The 27,132-nt window shown below is 38.6% G+C and overlaps 1 protein-coding gene across 1 annotated transcript; it reads left to right on the forward strand.

The window, feature by feature from the left end:
• Positions 1 to 497: 497 nt before the first annotated feature.
• LOC104619911 (transmembrane protein 110-like) lies at positions 498 to 27,132 on the forward strand (the record flags this gene model as incomplete). Its single annotated transcript, XM_010285961.1, has 10 exons — positions 498 to 546; positions 2,351 to 2,446; positions 6,092 to 6,213; positions 12,317 to 12,429; positions 13,358 to 13,435; positions 14,329 to 14,478; positions 15,372 to 15,482; positions 24,032 to 24,047; positions 26,135 to 26,251; positions 27,026 to 27,132. Coding segments are annotated over 10 exons (959 nt in total), but the record flags the coding sequence as incomplete, so codon positions are not given.

The raw sequence follows: 27,132 nt of genomic DNA on the forward strand, positions 1-27,132 counted from the left end.
CAAAAGTCTTACTTGTCATCCATAAAATAAATATACTTTGTTAGAAAATATATTTGTCCTGTTACTAATTCACTTGATTTATTTCTGATATTGTAGATTGCTCCTATATTGTGAGAATATTTTCCAATTTGATTTTTGGTCTCCAGTGAGCAAAAGAAACGTCTTTTTCTAATACCTGCTTTCCTATTGGAAATTAAATTTTCTGGATGGGCAGTCATAAAAGCTAAAGCCAATGAAATGGTGTTAGTAATAGATTATTTTTCATGTAAGGTATACTGGCAGTCAGACGATGGATCTGTAGGAACTTAAAGGTGACGGAAGGGAGCCAGTTTCTTTAAAAATGTGTCCTTAGAGATTGATAAAGTGAAATGCAGTTGTGTAAGATCTAATTTATCAAAGAACGTAATGTTTCTGCTAGATGATTTGCTTTCACTTTTCTGTGTTTTTGTTGCTTTGGGAGTTGCCGATTGTCTTCAATTTTTTTTTTTTTTTCTTAGTAAAACGCTTCAGAGAACCAAAGCATGAAAGACGTCCCTGGAGGATATGGTATGTTTCTGCATGCTTTATTCTTAATTTTTTTCTTGTGTGTTTTAGAAATTAAAGGAATGATTGTTTGCATATGATGATTAAAAAAAGTGATGCCAGGAAACTGGTGACTGACAGTGAGGAACAAAAAAAGTTACTAAAATACACGAGTCAAAGAAAAGTTATCTTCTGTGTGTTTCCTTGCTAGTTCTTTCTTACTAAACACTTCCAGGAATCTCTACAAAGATGTGCATTTAGACATAAAGCTTCACGTTATGCTTTCTCCAGAAGATGGAAACTTACAGTTGCCCTACGATGCATCTGAACATCTACAGACTTACATAAGCTTAAAAAAAGCTCTTGGCTGGGCTTGAACAAAATTCCATGTTTTGTAGCTATCCTACTACATATAAGATAGAAAACCATGTGGTAAAAGATGTAAATCCATAAGCCATAGAAGAATGCAAGATATAAAAAGTATATTTATCTTCATTACTCTTAAAATGTTACTGGATTGTAGCAATGCCAACATAACCTGTACTAGTTTTGAGACTGGTGTAAATGTTAAGCTGTCATTCCAGTTGTTGAAGACTTCAGTGGTTTAAATTCATCTCGTACAATGCTGCTTTTCAAAACCAATTCTGACCTTCATTTTTTTGAAAAAATAAATTCAAAATCTTTGTCTAGTACAGTCTACCTCAGCCTGAAATTCCAAGCAGTGTGGTGATAGCCCTTAATTTTTAAGCAAAGAATCTTGTTCTGGGACTTGAGTATTGTTATTTATAGTATGGCGTACTGATTAGATAAGTAACTCACTGGCTTCCTGCCTCATCTCCAACACTGTGCTTTCTATGTCTTGCAATGAATGCAAGAGAATAAAGTTTAAGACAAAGTTGTCAGGGAGGGGAGACGAGTTCAGCCATAATATGTTGTTTGGATCTGTTGGGGTGTTTGGATCTTTTTAGGCATGGAAACAACACACAGGATGGGTGTTGGTCTGTATAAAGAACACACTCTTGCTTACAGAAATGTTTTGACATGATTCCTATATTTAACATTTAATAAAGCATCCACTGGAAGTTTTGTTTTTGTGCAAAGGACGATGATAGAAGAATGGGAACGGCTGGGAGTCAATATTGAATCAGTACCTAAGTGGGGTTTTTTGTATTTTCCTTGTAAATAGTAAACTGTTTTCTCTCTAACTCTGTCATCTGCTGTGGAGATAATGCTTTCAAGGTTGTAATTCTTTAGCAGTGTGGTCCAAGCTGTTGTACTACAGATAAAATTCAGTAAGACCCCTTCATGCTTTCAGGTGAAAAATATGTTGTCTTTTTAGCAAAATACTATAGATGAAAGACTCATTAGCCAGCTATTAAATTGTTCAACAAGCACATGATGAGCATTTTATTTTTGTCTGTGCCATTAACTTGCAAAAAATGCATAAACATAAAAGGACTGACATATCTAGCAAGGCTGGGATATTCATTGTTTACAGGAGGTTATTAAAGACTTAGCTAGGTTTAGTGAGGATTAGCTCTTGGATAATGCATGATACCAAGAGGATATCCCTAGACTTTAAATTTACAGTGGTAAGGTTTCAAGTTAGTATGATTTGGTTTATTGTTAACAGTATACGAGAAAAAAAGGGGGCAGAATTTAAAATGTAACATTGCTAAATAAGCTAAATTCCACGACACTTCACTATTCTGGTGTTCCCATTTGAAATAAAAATAAATAACTGGGATTGCAAATTTATTTTAATTAAAATTCCATGTCTGTGTTGTAAAGTTATGTGTGTCTTAAAAACTGTTTTTACTCTATACAGGTTTTTAGATACTTCCAAGCAAGCCATAGGGATGTTGTTCATCCACTTCGCAAATGTCTATTTATCAGACCTTACTGAAGAGGATCCTTGTTCACTGTGAGTGTTTTATTTCAGAATAATTGGTCTTTATGGAAGTTCTGCAGTTGAGTTTGATGGTGTACAAGGGCAATAATGCAAGATAGAGCTGAGAAACCAATTTTCATGGTAAAAATCAATCACTTTGAAAAACCTGTGGTTTAAGTTTAGTTAATCAAGGGTCAGAGTTCTGCTCATTTAGTTTGTGGCTGGCAGGACCTGGGAAAGCTTTTTCTGGGCCGTGTATAGATATTTTAGACCTAGGGTAAACCCTTTCTACTCTCCCTCTCCAGTTAACGGTGAGGACTTAGGCTGCACATTGTAATATGAGGCTGTTAACTGAAGGAGTGCTACGGACCAAAGGAAGTCAATAGAAAGTTGTGTGCACTGACCTCCAACTGCACTGTTCGCTGCAGCAAGGCTTTAATATAAAGTCTGGTTGCTTTCAGCGATATTTAGCAAAAATTATTGATGCTTGTATTTTCTTCTAAAACTTACATTAGCTACTGCAGTATTATTTTCATTTTGCTAAAAGCAGGAAATCTTGCTCGGTACCCAGGCAGTTAGTACAAAAACTAAATTTGCAATGTCACGCGTGGAGCAGTGTGACTAAGTAGATAAGCATTTCACTGTAGTATATTAAACCTGAAGAATTTATGACTAAGACCCCATCAGGCTCTTTACAGGAGCCCCTGAAACAAATGGTAATTGTTTGGGTTTGTTCTTGTACGGCTCGTGCTTAGAGAAGCTTACACATTTCTGGTAATAGAAGCTGTGATACTACTTTTAAAAGTCCAGTAATTTGCCCTTTAAAACCAATCCAGTTCCTACTGGATTGGCATCTGCTCACTGTTGTCCTTTGCTAAACAAAGGACCTACACAGCTCAAGGAATATGCTTGTGTTGCTTCACAAGCCTGTTTTATTTCCCTTATTCCTCCTCAGTTTCTTTTGTGTTCCTACATGCTATAAATGTGCAAGTAAAACACTGTTTTTCTCTTCCCACCACAAAGCATTTTAGTAGGGAAAATGTATTTATTTTAACACACTAACTGTAAAGTTTAAGTTATAATTATGACAGTTTCAATAATATCAGCTATTACTGTAAGATTTTCCTTGCTTACTGATTTAAGAATTTTGTGATAGATTTAAAAACTAGCAGGTGCAAATTGCTTTCATTCCATTTGAGCTAGAGCTCAATAGTTTATTAAAGTATTTCAAAATTAAAAAGAACTTTGTGCTGTGTACTGAGCTTTCAAAATAAAAGGTTTCCTAATATGTGCATTCTCTTCCTCATGCTTTAATATACTCTACATAACTTTATTTTCAAATAGCACTTTTCCTGTAAGAGTAATGTGACACAAAACAAGTAAAAGGGTGAGGTAGAGAGCTGTTATTGCACTGTTCTCAGGAGAACAAAAATTACAATGTGGAGCTGTATAATTTCTCGGACAAGGGTGCAGGTCCTCCTAGTTAGCAGAAAAACCAGCACGTAGTTTTAACTAAAGCCATTTGTCCTTTCTTGGGAGAAATATATCTTAAGTTTGCAAGTGGGTCAAAATTAGAGAGTAAAAGTAACATTTATGTCTGCGACTTTATATAATAATAATTTTACTCAGCAAATTCAAACATGGGTGGTTTCCCATTCTTTCCTGTTTTGTAGTTTGTGTGTTATTTTCAGAACACAACCAGAAAATGTAGTTTTAGAAGAGATTGTGGTTCAAAGCTTGGAAAGAACTACAATTGGAAGTTGCCATTTGTTAGTTTGGGAATGTAGTGCTGTAATTCAGGCAGGTGTGTGATAACAGGCGTTTTATCAGCTTTGATATCAAACCACCTCGACAGATGGGTTGTTGTCTGAAGAATTTTAAATAGAAAAAGCAGATAGCACTTTTCTTCTGTAGTGCAGGGTACCCACTTGGCTGTATGCGGTACACCGGGAAGTTTGTATGAACCCCAGCCTTTTACTCGCTGAACTCTCGGGCAGATGCATTTATGTGATAGTAATAGCAACTTGTTTTGTTGTTTGTGCTGGTTACACTTACACGTGGGCAGGCTTAATGCAGTGCAGCACAGAATGAGCATGTTGCCTACATGTAGTGAGCGTGATGTGCTTGGGAATATCAGGCATACTTGGCCGGCACTGTGAGACGTAATTTGACGTGAAATAGGTGTTGGCACATCTCTTCTCCCTGCTCCTGATGGCTGCCTTCCTGCTGTAGACCTACAGCAGCCCCTTGTGGCCTTAAAATGACTTGTGTAGACTTGTAATTGCTGAGTTTCCGCTGCCAAACACTAAGCCTTGATTCAATGTTTCTCTACTACAAAGTTCATCAAAACTCTGATTTGACACACAACTATTAGAAATTAACTATTTTTTAGGAAGTTTATAGGTAAGTCTTGGCTGAAGCAAGGCACGTCTGCTTCATTTTTATGTTTGAGCTGCTCTTGAATGGGACTTTGAGAGTCAGAACAGCTCCTCCTTTACTGTTTTGAATGCACATATGCTGTCTTTACTTTCCACTTCCCTGATACTATTTTGTCCACGTGGATTTGCCTCCACAACCAGCAGAAGCCCACAGGTCTCTGACTTGCTATTTTTATCCCTGCAGATAAGTTCCTATAGACTCTAGCGTTTACCTTAAGTATTTGGAAGTACCAAATAAGAATCTCAGTAACAGGGATTTACTGTGTGTCTTACAGCTGGCTCTTTCTCAGCTGCTGTTCTGTTTAGCTAAAATCAGTGATAATAAATAAACCAAACTGACTTACAAAATGCTCTGAATTTCAGCTGCACCATTTAATGAACCCAAGAATTAATTTGAAACCCATAGTAATCTCTAGTTTCTTGAAGCATAGGTAAGATCCCAGAAGCTCTTCTTGAAACAATAAAATTAGTAGAGCAGCATTTGTGTGTCCATTGAGGGGTAGTTTGGTTTGTGGTCTGGTGGTGTTTTTGGTTTTGTTTTGTGGGGTGTTTTTTTTCTGGGAAGGCTTGTTCATGATTGTTTCAGGTGTTTATTGGACAATAACTGAAGTGCAAGAAAGTAAATCACTTTTCTTTCTAACACTAAGTAAGTTGAAATTTGGCCTAGATACTGACTGTACTCTTTAGGCATCGTATTCTACATGCTTATTGCCCCTTGTTGAGTCTAGGAAGGGGTTCTGTTAAGCAAGAAAAACTGTCTATTTGTAGTGTCCTTCCCCCTCAGAATGAAAGGGTTTTGCATGGGCTTTTTTTACTTTCAAATTCCTTGAGGTGTCTTTAAGATAACTTCTCCTCTTATTCCTGTTCCTTTGGTTTTATTCAAATACATGTTCTCCATGCAGAATGAACTGAGCAATGGTAAAAAGGAAATCTGGTTTTAATTTAAAGGAGTAAAATGAATTTTGAGTTTATATAGAGTATGGACATGCTTACACCAGAGTTCACGAAAATAGAAGCTGGAGCTTAACTTTAAGGATAGAAACAAAATATTGAGACTCTTCTAAAACTATTTAAATTTTAAGCTAACCATGTAATTATGGAAGTGGGTAAATGATTATTCTCAATACTCTGGCTTCTCAACATACATACAGATCTTTTCTCAAATCATGCTGTAAAATACACTGAATTTGTAGAAAATGGACCCTTGCTCCTTGTGTTCTTTTACATTTTTTCCTTTCAGGTACCTTATCAACTTCTTGTTAGATGCCACATTAGGAATGCTGTTAATCTATATTGGTATACGTGCAGTCAGCAGCATTGTGGAATGGCAGCAGTGGGAGTCCCTTCGCTTTGGTGAATATGGTAAATGTTTCTGTTCTTGCACTGAAATGATTTTCAGGATAGACTCTCAGAAAATTTCGGCTAGTGGTTAACTCATCTTAAAATCATTATACAATGATTATAGTGGTCGTTTTAATATTTCACTTGTCACAAGGGTTCTTTTAAGTTCTGTATCTTGGCATGCACCTTCTGTGTTAGAAAGCTCAACAAGTCTGTAAGCATTTAGTGATTTTGGAACAACTACTTGAATATTTATTCTTTTAGGAGTGATTCAACAAATTATGATATTGGCTACTCTTGTGGAAAAAGATCAACAGCATGATAAATTTACTCTGAAACACTTTTAAATAAATGATAGCTGGAAGGTCACTTCCTATTAAAGCTTTCACTGAACCACGTGCCCTTATCTGAAGATACAGGCTAAGAGTTCTGCCAGCCCTCTTTTAAACAACCACATACCTTCGGTGAAGAGAATGACGAGGTGGCCTGTGCTTGTCCTCAAGTAATGATCGCTCGAACTCCTGCACATAGGGCTTGTACCACTGATGAAAAACACATATGTCTTTCATACAGGCTAAGGGATAGGCTAGTGAAATCACTTTCCCTTGAAGTTGTGTGTTTTATCTTCCATTACGTTAGCCATGGAATTCCACTGATCTGCAGAAACTGTGGATTTGCAGATGCAGTTGAGTATCATACATACTCAATATTTAATTCTCTTCAAGCTGTTATTTTCAGATTGCTTGGTCTGTCTGGTTGGGAATGGAAGTTCTGTATAAGTGCTAAAAGTTACCTTTGAAGCTCCTTGAGATAGGAATGGTGGGAGAGGTTGCCCTGTGAGAGAGCTATAGCTCTTCATCAGAGAGAGAGAGAGGAAAAAAAAAACAAACGAAAACAAAAAACCCAATGGTTGGCGGGGGTGGGGGGAAGAGTTAAAATAATGTTTGCCTAACAAAACAAAAGCTTTCATAGCAGTTTCATAGGGTTTTTTTGTTTGTTTGTAGGTTTCTTTGTTTTTAATAAACCTAAGTGGCCGACATAATTAAGGATAAATACATAAAGGCCTTGCCAAGTTGAAGTACTTTAAAAGCTTGAGAAGTTTACAATTAAATTAAATAGCATTAATCGCTATCTGTTTTAATGTCAGAGGTTTAAAAGAGAGATGATGACAAGCATCTGTCTTAGGAGAAATAACTGCCTATACCATTAAAGCATTTTTAGTTAGATTTAATGTGTGTCTTTTAGGGTACAGTTTATGACCATTTAAGCAGTTTAAATCACCACAACACTGTTTATCTGTTTTTTTCCCACATGCCATGGTCCAATATTTCCACTCTTCCTGGGACTGGTACACATCTGACTCTTCAGGGAACTGATTCAGAGAGCTAAACCATCAGAAAATTTACCATATGTAGAAAAGTAAATAGTTCTTCCAGATCAGTCCCCAGACTTGGGTCCCTAAGGGATTAGATAAGCACCAATGCCCAGGGAAGGGAAAAGGGCAAGGAAAGAGCTGAGATACTGCTGAGCTACACCTTCTGTGACCGAGCTTTGAGACCTATTGCCCAAAGTCCCTTTTTCTGACTGTTGATTTGGCTTGAAGCCATTTAAAGATGCTTGAACAGCTTTCAGCCCATATAAAATGGGTTTTCCATGCAGAGCAAAAAACTTACAGGTAGGTACTTGTAATCATGTCAAATACTAAATTTTATTTCTTCCTAATAACATTCTGTTTTTTCTTGTGTAATCTGTTCTCCTCTCCCATTTTAATGTCCTTTTAACAATAGTGGTCTGTGGATGGGAAGGTGTGGGGAGTATATTCACTGTCCTGAAATTTGTCTCTATCTCTCATTGACTTCCAAAATTAACCTGTTTTTTATTTTGGGTAGCTATGAGACATCTGTGACTGCAGTAACTAAGCTCTTGGAATCAACAAATTAACTTCTTGTGTTCTGCTGCCGAGGTGGTCTGTGACTGATCCTTCATTGTCATTTTGAGTTAGATCTGCAATACCTAAACTTGTTTATCAAGTATTTGTTCTCTGTGTGTGTTGTGTAAGCAATGTATGAAATTATATAAGTCCTCTTTACTTAGTTGTTCTTTCCAATATCAGACCATTTCATTAGTGGCTTTCTTTTCTGTATCTTCATTAATGTGCTGTCCTGACCTTAGTGTGTTGGGTTTTTTTAATCAAGCTATTGTAAGGACTAATAAAAAGCATATTGTAAATCTGTATTTCCATTAATCATGTGGGAGAGGCTTCTGGTATAAAGAGAACTAGATAGCAGATGGAAAGTTGTTAGTAATGACTCTGCAGTAAGGTTAGACCCTATGTAAGAAACCCATCTAAAAAGGAGAGGTTGTATTGGATTGTTTGCTGCCCTCTTCTGTTAAGTACTACTGTTGTTTGTGAATAGAAAACCCTCATATCACCGTCTTATTTATAATTTTTCACTTTGGCCCCAAAAAACCTCTTGTCTTATTTTTCATAAGGTTCTTTAAAATAATTAAGTAGGGCAGAAGAGCGGACTAAAATGCAGTCCTATGGGGTGGCAAGTGTGTTTAGACTTAGTATGTTGAAGTTAATTATGGATGATTAGCATACATGGGTGGTGAGGTGTCTGCTTATTGAAAGGTATCAGAGACTTGGGGCTTTTTATCTGAAGTAGTAAGTCAAGTCCTCGGCTTGGAGATCAGCGTGATTTCAGTTTGTTGCAAGTGTGAGAAAACAAACAAGAGACCCCCTCCCCCAAAAAACAAGTCTCTTCCTGTGATTGAGTGATGTTGTTTGTGTTTCTAGAGCCTAAATAATCATTTGTCTCAAGTTAATTCTCACTGTGAGCTCATTTCCCTTCTTAGCTCTATTACTTGATCCCTAGTGATTCATTACTTGAAGCTGTCACAAAAATAGCAGTGTCCTGCTGGTTTTAAAAGCCTCTTCTTTATATGGAGGATAGTTTTTAAGCATAAATGCCTCAAGGAAAGAATGGATAAAAAAATATCGGCATTCATAAATGGTTGCTGTTTGTACAGCAAAACAGCACTGCCCACTGATTTATGAACAAAGTAGCATGATACTTCCTCAAGGGCTTTTTTATGGCAGAATTTTTAAGTTTTAGATGTCTTAATTTTCCTAGTTTTGTATTTTCAGATTCATTACATAAGCAGCTCGATTTTAATAGAAGTGCAGAATCAGTTAATATATTTGAGTATGTAAAGAGGAGAAGAGCAGTCGTGATCTGTACTGAAAAGAATGTTCCCTGCATTCTCCTTCCCTTCTTGTCTTAGGCCACTTCAGCTGCTGAGAGTAAAAAAACAGGTGACTAAATCCCCCTTGGTGACAATGAACTCTGGCAACTAAATTGTGCTGTGGCTTCTTTGCTTCTCAGATGTCAAAGCTTAGAAATTGTATTTGATGCATCTTTTCCCTCTAGCTCTTTGTTTGTAACTTGCAGAGCAACTTATAGCCATATAGGGTAGATAGCACTTACTTTAAAGCTTTTTTAAATTTGTTTTGCAGTAGTTCTGTGAGCTAGCGCTTTCTTGAGAAAATTTCTCAGGATTTGAAGAGCAGAGAGAAGTTACAGGATAGAGGAATCACAGGTGTTTTGTTCAAGAGTGGTATATAAATGTTCTTCTACAAAGTGGCTGATGGAAGTAGTAAACACTAATATAGACTAGTTTTTCATTGCCCAGCATTTCCAAAAAATGCTGCTACAGTTGTCACTGCTCAGGATTCGGGTTTTTTTCAGTTTCAATCTTGATGCACTTTTCTTGCAGTAACAAGATTTCTATTGATTTGCTAGTTTATTCTAGACATGTAATTTATACATGACAGGTATAAAATCAGAATTCAAGAGAGACTGTTGGAAACTTTAGAAATTAAATTAGACCTTTATGGTTTCAACACTATGGCTTTCAAGTTCTAATTTGAGTTTGTGTACTGAATCTTTGAACGTACAAATGTCCCACATAATCTTGGGAACACCTCCTAGATCTGGTGATGTTGTTAACTTCTACTTTTTCCCTTGAATTGCATAGATGATAAAATCATAGCAAAAAATTGGTTGGAGAGGATCTCTAGAGGTCTCATAATCCAACCTCTTGCTCAAAGCAGGGTTAATTTCAAAGCTAAAGTGGGTTGTTCAGGGCATGGTGCAGTCCAGTTTCTAATTTATCCATAGTTTGAGATTTAAGAACCTGTTTGAACAATCTACTCTAGTGCTTAACTACTTTCATTGTGAAAACTTTTTCCTTTATGTCAGAATTGTATATCTACCCATCCAGTCTATATCTTCCCAACTTTTCTCCAAGGATTCTATTGGGAGGCTGTCAGAAGACTTGGTAAATTCAAAAGTAGACAGCATCCCTGTTCTCCCCACTTGTAATTAGAGCTGAGAGACAATTTTGTAGACACAGGAGGGCACACAAAAATCCCCAAGTAGAATTTAATATATACAACTTCTAATTTCAGTCATGTGCAAAGAAAAAAAAAAAAAGACCCACCAAAAATCAGCCCCCCTCTCCACAAAAACATCATGGAACAAAATTTTCATTGGTCATAGTGCACAACACTCTTAATGCAGAGTTTCACAATTTTTGGATGTACAAAATCTCATGTGACAAAATTGGAATAGAGGCAAAATTGCTATAGCTATCTTTGCTTTTAGGAATTAAATACAGATTGGAAAAGAGCTTAGAATAAACTGGTGAAGTTTCAATGGTAAATCTGTATCTAAAGCTGGGGGGGGTTATATATTTGGTGGTTAATGAAGATAACTGGGGAATGCTAATAAAAATGTGGAGTATAGAAATTAATTGCTGAAATTTAATTCTCAAATCTAATTCAGGCCTTGTATCTTCAGAAGAAGCACAGTTGCTCAACTTTGCATTACTGATGTTTCCCCTTTCAAATTTTCTAACTTTTTTTTTACAACAGAAGCCATAAACTGCAGTATATGATTGTAAAACTTGAACATTTTAACCATTTTCCTCTTGGACTATTGAATGTTGTTCCCTAGCTCTTACTGTAAAACTTGTTTAGGAAGTTTTCTTTGTTTTGGACTCCAGTCTGATTTATCAGTTTCTCTTCATAGCATTTAAGCAGCAAACAGTAAGTCTCAAGACTATTACCAAGTACTAATACTGAAAGTCTTTCAGAAATGTTCCAGAAAAGGAAGTAGCAACTATCCATTATGCATTACAAATACATAAAGGCATCTGAATTTCCATTGCCCATTATTCATCCCCAGGCTAAAAGTTTTAAGCTGCCTTTGAAGATGCTGCAGAGGCTATTGTGAAGACTAAAGAGCTAACACTCCCCTCCAAAGCTTCTTTTTGGTTTCCAGTGAAGTGCTGCTTTAAGTTTACCTGCAAAACTTGTTAGGCATATCAGTCCTCTTTTTTTCCTTTTTATTTTCGCTCCCTGCTGCCATAGAATGTAATAGTTTACGTATGTTTTAGTGTTCAAATATTGCGGTCTTCAGTCTGTCCTGGCAGATAACTTAATGCACTCAAGTTTTCACTCTACCACAACGGGGTGCCGCAAAATTTCAAACCCCTTCATTAAAATGTGATACTAACTTTTTGTTCAGTTAAATTTTACATAGCAGCTTTTGCACCTCTTGCTTCAATTATGATTGATTAGTTATGGCAACTAACTTTGTAGAGAGGGAAAATATGTTTAAGGTAGCCTAGGGAGAATGGCAGAAATCATCATGTTTCTACTTAGACTGAAGGAAAATAGACTTTTCCCCAGCTGTGTTTCCTTTAAGTTTTCCCTTTTAAGAAACTTAGTACTTCATGATAGAGGGTCAAAAATAACAATTTGATGAGAATCAAGTGCAATGCAACTATATCTGTCTTGCTTTCTTCAGGTGATGTAGAACAGTGAGCGTATACCAGGTACTGCTGAATCAGATGAAGTCCTGTTATATTCAGGTTCTAAATGATGATACTTGAAAGTTTGGGTGAGGCTGAGGGAAGGAGCAGCACTAAGGAAATTGCAGAAGGCACTTTAAGAGGATAGAGCTGCCCTGCCTCTTCTAATACGACTTTTCTGAAATGTTTACTGTGAAGTAAAAGCAACCCTATGCATATATTGAACCTTTCTTCTTTCTTGCAGGTGATCCATTGCAGTGCAGTGCTTGGGTAGGCCAATGTGCTCTGTACATAATGATTATGACATTTGAGAAAACCATCATCATTATAGTGCTGCTTATACCTCAGTGGAAAGAGGTTTGTATTTTTCTAGCATTTTACAGACAAACAAATTTCAGGTGGAAGCTGTAAAGCAACAGACTTCCCATAGTGTTTACTGGTTTGGCTCAAGCATCCTTTCTACAGTTGATGCCATTTAACTCTGTGGTAGTAGTATATTCTTTTAGCTTGATTAGGATACTGCTAATTAGGCTTTCTGGCATCCATTGACAGGACTGTCCTGTTGTATTTTGGAGGTTCTTTATGTATTACAATATATTAAAATTTTATTCTATCTCCTTGTCTGAGTGCTCTTGAAGCTACTAAGTGGTTCTTCCTTTTCTTAATTCTTTAACCCTTACTTAAAGCTATTTGGAATTGCTGCTTGTAGTATTTTAAAGAATTTTCTTTGCCTGATGTTGTTGATAGGTCTAAACAGTAGAATTTTAGTAATTTGCAATGGATTAGTGAAGCCATTGCTGATGAGTGGATAAATATTTGATAGAATCTGTGCAACATAATATTCTAAGTGATGGTGCATGGTGATACAGCCCATTAAAACCAGTTAGTCCCTATTTTATGTTCTGGATTAGTTTGTGAACTCTGTCGTCTTCCTCTTGTGTATTTTGTGAAACGCTAGTCTGCTTAAGTTTTCTGAAGATAGAACTTTAAACATGTTCCTGGGGAGCATGGAGCTCTAAAATGTTTGGGATGATTCTAACACAGCTCTTCAGACTTCTGTAAACAAAAATGACAGAGATAAGTAAGCAGGGGTGGCAAGAAACTTACCTGTAGTAATTTATAAGCTGTCCTAAGTACTGTACTGCGCTTTTCTACGAAGCTGTCCTTTTTTTGGTTCATATGAATTATTTCTGTAGTGTTAGCTAGTACATAAACAATTGCAATTACTAATCCAGTTATGTGCCCATGCTGCCATGATCTGAACTTAATCCTTTTCTTTTCACAGGTAGCTTTATTGAATCCTATAGAGAACCCTCAGTTGGAGCTGGCTATCGTCATGCTGATAGTTCCCTTCTTTGTTAATGTTAGTACAACTTGCAAACTTCTGTGAGATGTTCACTTGGATATCTTTCTTCCATGTAATAATCAATTAACATTAGTTCTTAAACCACGGTGTACCTTGGTACTTAATTTTTAACAAGGAAGGGTGTTAAAGAATGGATAAAATGTCTTGATATGTAGATTTTACAAAGCTGAAATCCATATTGAGCTAAGTAACCAGGCTCAGGATGGATGCAGAAATGCCTCATAAGACCTCTTTGGCCTGATGACCTCAGTAGATTGAGTGTAATACTGAAATACTGACATAAAGATTATAAAACTACCGTGAAATTTGCTTTAGGGAACAGTTGGTCTATGCATAGCTGTACTGTGAAGTATCCTGTGTCTGACCATAGCTAATAGTGGCTGGCCTATGATGGAGCAGAGGAAAAGGGCAAGTGTGCAGTCATCCTTCCCAAAGTATACTCTTCCAGCAGTCTGGGATTTAAGGACTAGAGCCAGAGACGGTGGGTGTCCTTGCATTTAATAACTGCTGGTGATTTTTGGTTTTTTCTTTCATTCATTTGTTCAAGCCTGAATTTTATCCTTTGAGAACCAAAAGTCTATTGCACTAAGATGTCTACCTAAACCGTTCACATATCTACATGAAGAGTTAATATGTGATCACTCTGAACAGCAGCTACTTTTCTTATTTTCTTCTCTTCTACAAAGGAATAAAGTATCTATGTTCTAGAGCATTCATGCAATGTGTAATAAGCCATGTGAGTGTATGCCTATGCCTAAAAACAGCATTTTACCTGTTTGGTCAATTCAGAATTATTGTCAAGTTGTCCTAATTCTGTCCAAATACTGACCGAATGAACATACGCTACTCTAAGGAAAACTGAACTGTCCCTGAAACTGTCTCTTTAACAGGCATTAATGTTCTGGGTAGTCGATAATTTTCTTATGAAGAAAGGGAAGACAAAAGCTAAACTTGAAGAAAAGGAAGCAGGACAAGATTCAAGAAATGGAAGTAAAGTCCGATACAGGAGAGCAGCATCACATGAAGAGTCAGAGTCAGAAGTATGTAAAGTTAATTATTGCAATGAATGCAGTTATCAATCCAGTTCATCCCTCATGCCATTGATTTCATTGTAACACTGTTAACTTAGTTTTGACTTCCTTTGCATGTACCTCTAACAGTAGTTCCAAGCATTTGCAGTTGAAAATCAGTTAAGAAAAATGTCATTGTTGCACCACTCACGGTAGTTAATTTCCTTCCAGATGGGCAGGAAGACATAATAATATATTTAAATATCACAGGTGAACTGTGTTACAAATGCATCTAAAAAGACCCACATGGAATTAAAAAAAAACCTAATAGACAATTCTGATTCAAAGAGAGGTTAGTGGCTTAAAGTGAGAGGAAGCTGGTGGAGGCAACTGGCCTGATTTTGGAGAATTATTTACATTCTTGCCTTTAGAATAATTTTATTAAGTGGGCAGTTTTCAGTTCAGCTGAAAGAGGGGTGGTATCTTTGAAGGTAAGTTGTTTTAGCTTTAGTTGGTTAATGTAGTTTTTCTGTGTTACAGACAGTACTACTTATATGCGGTTTTCTTTAACAAAATGACTGCCATATTACCAGTGTGGATAAAGAGCTTATATATTCTCTCTCATTCTAACAGCAAGCCGCCCCCACTGTTCTGGAGGTGTTGGAATCGCTTCTTTGGGTTTAGAGTCAGTGATTTTAGTAGAGATCAGTACACATGCATCCTTCTTTGAAATTTGCTGGAAGTTCCAGATAGGATGTGTGACATTGATAGTACTGGCAGTAAATCCAAATTGTGTTCTGTAAGCTCGCTCTTAAGCTAATAATAAGGTGCTTTGCAAGCATAAAAGTAAAAGTTTAAAAGTAGAACGGAGACAAGAGTGTGACTTTGATCCGTATTACTCAGAAGCTGTAATTTGTTTCTAGATCCTTATTTCGGCAGATGATGAGATGGAGGAATCAGACGCTGAAGAGGACCTGCGTAGACTGACCAACTTAAAGCCCATTAAGAAGAAGAAGCATCGTTTTGGTCTGCCTGTATGACACATTCCTTGACCTGTGTATTTGCAGGTTTCATGGCAAAAACTTCAGTCAGTGGGTTTTAATGTTGCAATTGCATCTCCCTTTTCATACAAACTGACTCAAAAGCAAGGTCTACCAACAGAATGCACACAGTTGGAAGACTTCCAGTTCAGTTGCACTACAGACACACTGACCAATTATGCAAGAATGTCTTTTCATCATGTGTGAGAAACAGCACTGATAAGGACTAGTCGCTAAGGGCATTTGTATCTGACATTTCGGAGAAGATCACAGAAAACAGATACAGCAATCTTTCACTTATGGTTACTGATGATACAGTTTAAGATGCTCTCAAAAAGGCATCAGAATCAACTGAGTTAAAGGAGTGTGTTTTATTACTAAAACTGGCTTTTGCAGCATAATTCCTAGAGCAGAATAGTTTATGGTTACAAGCTGTAACTTAATGTTATTTTTTTAAGTACAAATGTTTACTTGCTACCAGGTACCTATGGAACTAATAGGTGGAACAAAGATTTTTTTTTTTCAAGTCTCCTCGAATCTATTTGACTATTTTATATTTAAGTTATATTTTCATACAGTTGTATTTAAAGATTCTCTTTGTCAGAGAAAAGGGTGCAGTTCCCCTTTTTGTGCAGAACATGTCAAAAGATTTCTAGTGAAAACCTTATTTATCCTTGTGTCCTGGTTTAAGACAAAGGAATTGCAAAGGGAAAAGCTCTCTGTCACTGATGAAATCACCAAATATCACTAAAAATGCAGTCCTAAGTGTGCTTTTGACCACATAATTTGAAAATACCTTTTTTAATAGGAGGTGGTGTTTGCATATTTGACAAATGTGCACTTTAGTGTATAACAAAAATCTGTTGTGATAGGTTATTTGTGAAATGAGTATCTGTGGATGACTAATTATTTCTGTTTCTGCAAGTTTTTTGTGCATACCTCTCAAATGACCCAAAAGACATAGAACATTTCTTATACTTTTCCTTATAAAGGGCCTGCAGTACAGGACCGTGATCCAATTGAAGCAGTTGTGCTACAATATTGCAAATAATTCTGTCCCTTGTTTTTTGTTAGAAAAGCAATCTTCTATTTAATGTGCTTTTAAAAAAAATATATATATATTTCTCCTGTTTAATTTCCATAAAGACTGATTATCCTTTAGTAGTTAAAAAGAAAAAAACAAAACAAAACCAACCCCGAGAGGTATAATACAGTTGTTACTATAGAATTTTTGTGATTTTCAGTCTCTGTCTTCTGATAATTGACAACACGTGCTGATCTGAAACCTAGCAGACATGTTTTCAGTGACATCCTTTTGCTTTGCATGTTTTCTAAATTACTGTTTCCAACAGCTTTCCTTGCTTAGTTAAACCTTGTGCAGGACAAGGCGATGTGTCAAAGAGGTGACGACAGACCTTAATTGCAAATCTGTTGTAGTATCTGAACATCAGAAATGTTCCAAGCCTTAAACCAAACAGTTTCATCGGAAAACTGCTCAGAACTTTTTAAGATTTTTTACATTTTTTATAGATTTACTAGGTCTTAATGTGATTTATTATCCAGGCCACTTAAATGGGGTTCTTGGGCCTTAGTAAATACTGAACTGTGCGCTCCCTTACTTATTTTTCGCTATTCCAGCATTCCTTTTCACTGCTTGGCTGCCGAGGTGAACACAATGTTCTGAGACTTCAGGTACACCTCAGCATGTCCAGCTGCCTAGAAGGGACATTTTACCAAACGTAATGTGTGCAAGTTTAGTTGAGCCACTGACCTTTGTTACTGTGCACTGAAATGTAATAACTGCAATAAGTTTAAGTACTAGTGTTTCTTTTAGACTAAATCTAGAAACTAATGACAGCGGAAGCTTAACTGAGTTATTCTGAAATGGAGGGGAGTGGAGGGGGAATGTCCCTAATCAGTGTTGCCTCTGTTTTCCGTGTTTTGGATTTTTTCATTGATTGTGTGACTTCCATCCTCTCTTGACTATTTACCACTGGGCGGGTGCATATCTCCAAAAGCACGGTACTTCAAGGAATTAATTTTCATCAACAGAATAGTCTCATACAGTTTACTTTTCCAAAGGGATTTAAGAGCTAGAACCGGCTCTTGTCACAAATGTCAGCTTTTTTTTTTAGCATAGGATTTGTTCTATTTCACATAGTGAAATAAAGCTATTCAGCATGTGCTACATACCACTGCACAGCCATCACTGTCCTCATCAACCATCAGAGATAACTGAACAGCGCACACAAATTTAACTGTACGAGCTTTCATTTTATCTTCCTTTTCCCTCCTCTTCTCCAGTTGCTTAAATCATCAAAATGATTTCTATTTCTAGTCTTATGTTTAGTCTGTGAAATGTCAGTATAAAATTATGGCCTTAATCATGTAAAAATATTTGTTTTGAGCAGACCTCAAACTTTTTGACCAAGTACAAAAGAGTGTAAAGCACTATGGAGCAGTTTCTTGAAGATGGTTACAGCAAAAGTATATGAATGCCTCATTTTTCATGTCTTAAGTGCTTAAATGTCACTTGGTTTGAGATTTTATATGCCTAGCAAGATGATGTAGTAAAGCACTATGAGCCAAAGAGACAGAACTATTTTAAATACTACAGTAGTAACAGGAGGAGCATATCTTTAGAGGGAAAAAGCAGCTCTAACTTTCTCTACTAAGATAAAAGTTTTATTCACAACCTTAGCCAAATAACAAAAAATGTTTTCTTTTCTATTCTTTCTTTGTTATCATATGAAAGAGATGGAAAAAGTAGAATTGGCAGTTTTCATCTTTGTAAGATAAAAATTGAAATTGTTGCAGTAGGTACAAATAGGGCAAGGGCTCTTGTCTGAAGAGCTTGTATGTGTGAGAAGGAAGTATGTGCCTAGTGCTTCACTATGTCTTAATATTCATTGAAATGTATTTGCCATGCAGTCTGAAATACATTTTTCATGAAAAATTGATCCGCTAATAATATTGCAACATGACCTTTGCATTATCCTCAAGTAGGCGCTCTAAATTTATGCCTGGTAAATGTACTTCAGGACAACTCATAGCAAAGGTTTAATTCAGGCTGTGATTAAAAAAATGTGATTCTGTTTAGTGAAAATAAGCTATGTAGTATATGCCAAAGTAAGAGAAAGGGATTGTAACTTAAGAGGAGAGACACAGAAGTATTGGTAGAGATTGACTTTACCACAAATGGTCAACCTATATGTACTGTTTCTAGTATCTGACCCATGACACATCTGCATAAACTTAAAACACTGGTGTTGTCTAATACGTGGTTTTCAAGTTCTGGCTTTAATATGTTCTGGTCCCTTTGTCTTACTTTAAGTAGGTAAGTGCTGTATGTTAATGTTGCTGATTAAAATGTACTATAGCTTTTCTTCAGGGAAAACTCAGAAATTGAGTTGCAAATCAGAGCAATGCAAAGTGATCCCCTCCGGCAGGTGTCTGCTCCAATTCCAGCTGTGCCTGGGGAGGGAGGCCTGGGCTCTCTCGGTCTGCTGAGAGCTGAGCATCACAAGGAATTTCTGCCACTGTGCTTGACTAACCCATGTTTGCAACTTTGCTGTGCTTTTTACAGGAGAAACCAGTAATGAAAGCAAGTAAGCTCAGCCACATCAAATCAGAGTAGATCTACAGCATAGGCATGCAAACTTTTCTAGGTAAAGTTTCCAGTTCAATTACTGAAAATGACTACTATGGTTTTACAAAGTAAAACTACAGTATCTTTAAAAAAGGGACTCTTTTGTAGGTGATTTTGTCTTGCGTGGGTATCCATCTCAAACTGAATGTTGGGATTGTTTGTAAGTAAATTCAGAGTATAGCCTATGTGAGCAAAACAAACAGCTGTATTCCGCTGCCCTCTGTTTGGACCATATTGTTTAATCAGTGGTGTTACCTTAAACTTTTAAGGGTATCTGATGTAATTACATTGTATAATGGTTTACAATAAAGTTTGACTTATTACAGATTTGTACACTTGTTTTATACTTGTTCTGTTTAAAAGTGTGCATGTTTCAATGTTTCTAATGTGCCCTTGTGGGAAGCAGATTTTGCTACTGGAGTTTAACTTGAGAACTGCGGATCTAATGTTTTGCACTCTCCTCTTGGTATTAATTTCAATGTATTCATTTACCGTAGTAGCAAGTCCAATTGCAGTTGGAGGGACCACTATTCTTAAGTAGCAAATTTTGTTTACGACTGTAAGAATCCTTGCAGGCTCTTCTCGGATCTCTTCCCTGAGGAGGGGTTTTTCTCCTCTGCATGTGCACATATGGAGAATAACCATCTATATCTTTGTATTGAAAACAAAGCCTTTGATGTGCAACCTGAGAACTCCTGAGATTGCAGAACATTGACCTGAGGCCTTCTGGAGTGTAGGATGTTGTTAAAATGCTTTAACCACACAGCTGATTGTCACCGCTTGCTTTTGGCTTTTCAAGCAAAGCCAGATCTTTTGGTTGACGAGAAAAATGTGTAAATTTAGACATTTCTGAATTTACCTCCAATGTCCTACCCCTTGGCAGAGGCATGGCCTAATTCAATAACTTGTTAAACTATTTTATCTTCTGTCTCCCTTCTGACTTGTTTGCAGCAGGTAGTAGAAACACAAGCTGAGGGAAGATGTCTGAGGATCCTGTTGAGAACTGCGCTCGTGCAGTGCCTTGTGTTACAGAACTCGTGTAGTACCTCCTCGGAGACAGAAAAGGGCCGCATGGGGATGTCTAATTCTAAGACCAAATGGTCTCTCTGTCCCGACTCCCGAGGGCAACATGCTGGAGATGACCAATGTCTTCCTTGCTTACTTTAGTCTCTGCAACTTCCCAAAACTGTGCAAAAGAGGAAGGGGGAAGCAGTGCAGATTCTTTTCTGTCTGATGAAGATATCGCTCCTACATGCTATCTATGTAGTGCAGAGTTGTCTCTTAGGCTCCATGGAAGCAGGTGCTTTAAGTACCAAAGTGTCAGCAGCAAGCACTTGGACTTCCCTTATTATACCCAACAAAATGAGTGTAACCTAGTTTGAGGTTTTTCTGTTTTGTTGGGCAGAAGGATGATGTCTTCCTCTCCAGGTTCCCTGGAGTCATGGTAAGCTATCTACCATCAATTTTCCAGAGTGCTGGAGGAATGAGAAGGACCATGTAGGACAAGAGCTGGCTCACTGTAAAGCTGTAACATGACCATGTGCAGGTTATCAGGGTTTTTTTAAGGCTGCAAATGGTGAGAGGTTGATACCTTTATGCCAGAATAGAATAGAAATCCTGTTCTTAGTGAGCTGCTGTTGCTATCCCCGTTTCCTATCCTGGTGGGAGCAGTTTAGTGTGTTCTACTGGGCTGGACCTGCACAGCATTGATCCACTGGTACCTCTGCAACTCCTCTCTAATGTTTGCCCATTACTTTCATTACTTCCCACCCACAAGCAGCCCCATACCCACTGCATCCTTAAAGGGAATTCTGAGAATAGTCTTCAACTGATCGAGCCTGTCAGTCTACTGATGGATGTTAGCAGTTTCCTGGAGAAGTCAAATCTTACGTAAGATCTATGTCTCCTAGAGATCACAGTGGCCAGTACATTGACTAAATTCTCCATGGTCATAGCCATATTTTAGCTGCAGCTGTTCCTCCGCAAAGGATTTTTCCACACTTTGTGTTGCAGTGGAAGATGAAAGAAGGTTAACTTGCTTTTTTAATAGCCACTATTAAATAAATGAGCCTATCTTGTTTCATTGTCATTCATGTCCCATTTAACAGATCTCAGGACCTCAACCAGACGAACAGGATTTCTACTCTGAAATGTAAGTAACTGTAGATTTGGCTTGGTTTTTTGTATGGAAAAGTTAGCCCGTGATCGTAAGAGGAAATGATTGTACTTGATGTTCAGTGTTGGTTTAGGAAATGTATAACCAAAGAGAACAGAACTAGGGGGGATGTCTTGGAAACTTCAGGATATGCTGTCTCCCTCTGAAGCACCTCATCTCCTACCTCTGAGCAGCAGGCAAGCTGAAGGTGTTTCATTTTGTTTAATGATTTTGTTTTTAATTGCCATGAAAGCATAACTCTTGTTGCTTTTAAGTGAGGAATATGTAGTATCAATTAAGTGAAGCAATTTTGAAAGCTGAAGGGAAAAATAGCTTAGTGTTTTGAATTCTAAATATTTGCTTTAAACATGCAGAATGTTATTTTCCTGTTGTAATACATGGTGTCAGAATAGTGATGCTTACAGGACTGTATAGAAACATCGTAATAGAGAAGGAGGGGTGTTACTCTGTACAATAGAAAGATCTGTGGCTTTCCGTAAAGTCAATGTGTTTTCCTGCTGCTTTTTTTAGCCTACTAAAAGAAACATTTCCTCTAGTTTACTAAGCTGTGGGTTTAAAATAGAAATTCAACCTAAGGAATGGCTTAGTATGTAACATCCAAACTGCTTCTTAACCTACACATAACTTCGTCCAGTAGTCACATAAAGCATCTTCTCGTGCCTGGAAAGAGTTCAACTTAAAGGCAAAATGGGCACCCGCAGGCCTGGGGGATAGTTCACAGCCGACAAATCCCACAGTCCTGATTGTATGGTGCTGGCGCTGTGGTATTGATGTCATGTTTGCATAATGAAAAATACCGATTTTATTTTACATCCTGTGCTGCTATGTAGCCTAATCAAAGCACAGGCAGAGCTCGAGAAAAGGCCAGGGCAGGTTTCTATCACAACGGTCAATGTTTCTAGTAAAAGATCTTTGGAGGTCTGCCACATCTGCCTCCCCATATTAACACACCTCGCGGGAGTCTTGGTCCTTTGTGGATGTTGAGTGCAGTTACGGAAGCTGATTTTTTTTTTTTTTTTTTTTTTTGCGCATGATGCAAAGAATTAATGTAAAACTATAAAAAGAAAAGGGAAACAACCCCCTACCCAACCCTGTCCTGGTAATAAAATTAATGCTTAGAGTTTTGGGGTTTTTTCCTATTTAATTAAAAAATGGGTTAGAGAACTAATCTTCAAAGTTCTGGATAAGGTTTTACTACTGTCAGCACGTACGGTGGGGAACACTGAATTTATTCATGTCTGAGTGAGCTATTCCTATACAAATGACAGGTGAAATGATTAAACTTACTAGTACTGCTGTAAGTAGAAAGTGATTTTACACTCTCAGCTGTGTAAGAGCTGGCATCAGAGCAAGCTCAGCAATAGAACTGTAAGGGTAAAAGCATATCCTATTTCATTAACTCTCCAAAACACACAAAATACTCTTCTGTTAAAGATCCCTTTGCAAAGGTGATTTCAGGGCACAATGTTATGCTTTGGACATTAGGCTTATATAATATTTAGAGAAAGCACATTTTGTTATGCTGGGAAAGAAAAACTTTTTTTTTCCCCTCAAGAGAATTCAGAGTCAATTTTGTGTCTGTAGCAAAGTTTTGCCTTTTAAAGTTATAAATAGAGCCCCAGTGGACTCCCGGGGAAGTTGGTTTTTGTGGTGGATCGGGCTTCCCCGCGGTCCCACTGCCCCAGCTGTCTGCTCTCCTCAGTCCCCAACTCCGTCCGTGCCCGGGCGCAGTAAATACTGCAAACCCTAGTCATCGCTAAGAATAAACCTTTCAACAACAACAGCCTCCGTCAACCTGAATCATCCTGGGTTCTGGTTTGGGAAAATGACCCAGCTAATGACTTCATGTTAGATGCTCTATATAAGTCGAGGAAAAATAACAGGCGTTCGCAGAGCGCGCAGGCTGGATTTAATCAAAGCCGGGAAACGACCTCGGGAGGGCTTACGCTCGAACGAGCACCGCAGTTATGTCACAGGTATGGGGAGATCTGTTTGAGGGTGGCTCTTGTTAGAGCAGGGTGCCCAACAAATGTGTTACTGTTTTAGATGGTTTGCTTGGAATAGCTGATTATCAACTCACTCGTTAACCAGCGAATTTGGCTTTTCTGCTCGGTGTGACTTGTTTGATCATGTTGAAGTATCTAAATGCTCTGTTTATCTATTTTAACAAGTGAGTTGTTAGGAGGGATTATTTAATGACAAAGGAAAGCAGCTGCCCTCTACATGGCTAATTAATTTAGTTTTTAAATGTTCTGGTTTGCCATGAATGCTTTTATTTCTGTAGGAAGGGAAGAAACATTTCCACTGCTCTGCTCTGGGATGTTTCACAGAAGAAGCAATTTCTGCTTTTCCAATGCACTTTCTCAGAGAATGAAATTTTGGCAGCAGTTTTGAAAGGACGTGGCTATACTAAAGTCTGCTGCTATGTAAAGCGTAATGTGTTAACGTGCAGGAAAAGAGAGTGCGTGACTGAAAACTATAACCATTAGGATACAATTTTTGAGACTGAAATTTTGTATCGCACACTTCTATGTTCATTTTGTAACTAATGGGTTGTCTTTACTGTGTTCCCCAAAAATCAGTGTTTCAAAGTGATCTTAAAGTTAGCTTAGAAATTCTGAGGTTTTCACATAAGTGCTGTGTTCTCAACACAAGCTACGCGTGCCTGGCAGAATTCTCCCCAGCATGAGAGTTTTATGTGGTAGATGGGGTGGAGAGTCAGGACACGGGGAGGGTAGAAGAGCCCAATCCTTTGACCACATGGAGTAATTCAGTTCAGCTTATTTTCTTTAGTCCAGAGAAAAAGACACTTAAACAGTTATATGTCTTGTAAACCAACACTTTTTGACTTGTGACAGGAGGAGATTAAGCACAGGCTGCACTGCTGTGCCAGCTGGGAATGGCTCCTGGCAAACCCTGCTCACAAACGCACTTGTGCTGGGAGCAATTGGCAGTCGTGCAGCTGCGACACTGGCAGCTACTGGTGCTGGCAGGTCCGGGGCTCACTTCTGTGGCTCACAGTAACCTTTCTGTGCGGCGTTTTTGCTTTTTAGCTGGAGGCCAACTAATCCACAGCAACTCTCCTGCTGGAAAATCCACCTGTAATGAAAGCATGAGACGTTTTGCTTCAAAATAACTGTGTGAAATTTAAGACTTCTGCTCAGCCTGGCTGTGTCTTGGTGCATCTCAAGTGCCTCCTTTCCTTACCCCATCCCCAAGAAGTCCCTTGTCCCAGTGGAAAGAAGCCTTGCAGTTATCTCTTGCCAATAATGGGTGAAAGACCTTAGCAGTTTTCATATTCCTGTTAACAAAACAAGGGGTTGCTGAAGCCAACACAGGCCTGTGTTGGCTACCTGTGGACCATGCCATGGGCATGGGGGACTGTCATATGCCAGTCCTCGTTACAGAGGGACAATGAAATCCTGGCTGTAGGGATCTTTGGTTAACCACCTAACTGACTAAAAGCCCTTGTGAATTTTGAAGGGTTTGCTACCACCCTTCCCCCTTCCTTGCTTTGGCTACTTATGGAGTGTTTTCCCCAGAGATCTTGTGAATGTTTTGTTTCCCACAACACATGCAAATGGGATTGACAGCAAGCCATTCTGAGCGTTCCCAGGAATTTACAGCCAGCAGGAAACATGCCGAAGGCTCCAGCGCAGCCAGCCTGCTCCTGCCGAGAGCCCGGCATGCGCACGCTGTCTCTGCAAGCTCCCTGGGACTCGCTGCTCCAGCCCTTCGCAGGCATTGAGGGATTTGTTTCCCTCCACAACTGTTTTAGCTCTACAGGCGGTGCCTAGAAAAGTACAAGTGGGCTCCACTGCTGCCAGAACCCAAATATCAGAAGCCCTACGTATGTAGCGATGGTCAGAGGAGTTTCCCATTGATGGTTCAGTATGTGAATCTGTTAAAGTTGGAGTCTGTGGGTCTTTTATTCTTTTTAATAATATCTCCTGTGCCCCTGCACCCTGCCATGAGGTTTGTCTGGTGGGACCTTGGCAATCTGTCCTTGAACTAGTAAACTGAAGAGAGAATGTTAATGGTGCCGACTGCTGCTCATCGATGTGTCTGACTTGCAAGTGTCGATTTAAAGGCAGGGGTAGTCTGATATGATCCCATGTTATCCTGATTTTTCTTCTCGCAAGATAAACTGTAAACAGATTAGTACTCGGATGTTGCAGTGCACCACCTGATGATGCATCTGTTTCTGTATTGGATTTCCTTCTCCTTCTTTGGTTTCTGAGGCCAGTGTTTTGGGTGTGTTCGGTTCGTGCTCGTAGGCAACCATGTTGACTGCTCTGATACATTTGTTCCCTAAATTTAAGGTCAATAACTATGGGTCAAGTGTTAAGTTTATTCCAACTAAATCAAGCCAGATTTCAGAAACTCTCTGACCAGTTTCCTAAAAAAGTAGCAAGTAGACTGAGGCACAAGCACAACTTAGTAATGAAGTTGTTTGTTTTGCCCTTCCCAGACATTGGACAGATTCTTGAATTACCAGTTTGTACTTGCAGAAAGGGCCAGGCAGGCCTGGACAGAAAACATTTAAAAGTAAATTAAAAAATAAAGCAATCCACTGTCTCTTTCAAAGGCTGTACAATCAGAAGACAATTTCAGAACAGAACAGTAATAGTGGCAACAGATTTTGGGAAGGGCAGTGAAATCATGGTTGTGCAAAGATCTGGAGCAGCTGAGTGCACAGTCTCAGAACTGAAATAGGAGGAATACTGTATCGGCATCCTCTATATGTTAAGGCCGCTTTGTTCCCTGTGCTTCTAAACATGAAATGCTGATGCATGGGCACTACATCTGTTTCTTAGCCAGCCCCTGTGAAAAAGAAGCGTCCTCCAGTGAAGGAAGAAGACCTCAAAGGAGCCAGAGGAAACCTTTCCAAAAACCAGGAAATTAAATCCAAAACCTACCAAGTGATGAAGCAGTGTGGTAAGTCTCCATGATGGAAACAATAAAGCAGTTTTCCAAAGTATAGCACTGACTTAATTGCTCTTTGCATGTGAAAGGGTGTGCCTCTGAAACAGCAGCCAGCAGTGTGCTCGCTGGCTGTGCAGGGACTTTGCATCCACCGTCTTGATGGCACCAAGAGGTGCCAGCAGGGCTCTGCTTGGAGTCTTTGTCCTCCCTGTCTGGACAAAGTGGGAGGGAGAGCCCTGACTTTGCCATCTGAACCAGGGTTCAAACCAAGCTCTGGGCCCACAGTCAACATCAGTGGCTGTCCAAGTTGAAGACTGGAGGCTTGGTCATAGATGATGGGACCTCTGACCTCTCAGGTGGATGAATTGGATGAGTTTGAGACGAAAAGCAAGTGGGGGGAGATAAAGGACAGAAGGTGAGAGAGAAAAGACTGGGTGCTTGTGCTGAACACTCCTGGTGCTCTGGTTTTGTGTTGCTTTTCCACCACTAGTGGGAGAGTCCAAAGAAAAATGATTAATTTTAACCCTTTCTCAGCATGATAGCCTGGACCTTGGCAGATTCCAAGTTTCTAAAGCACCTGCAGGGATTCAGGGCCAGTCAATGGTAGTGGCCACCTTCAGGTGCTGTCTGCCGCCCCGTGCTTGGAATGGAAGTGCTGTCTTTTAAGGTTTGGGAAGCTGATGGGCTGATGAAATACTTATCAAACATGTTTTAGCAGCACTGGTTTTACTCCCTGAATTTGGTGTGCTACTTCACTGATTGCCTTTCCTGGTTTTCTTTCCCAAGAACAAATGGGCTCTGTAGCTCCTTCCATCTTCAGCCGGGATCGGACCGGTGGCGAAACAGTCTTTGAGAAACCAAAAGAAGAGCCGGCCAAGAGCGTCTTCGGCTGA

Source organism: Phaethon lepturus, unplaced genomic scaffold, assembly GCF_000687285.1.
Source record: "Phaethon lepturus isolate BGI_N335 unplaced genomic scaffold, ASM68728v1 scaffold18304, whole genome shotgun sequence".
NCBI classification, from domain to species: Eukaryota; Metazoa; Chordata; class Aves; order Phaethontiformes; family Phaethontidae; genus Phaethon; species Phaethon lepturus.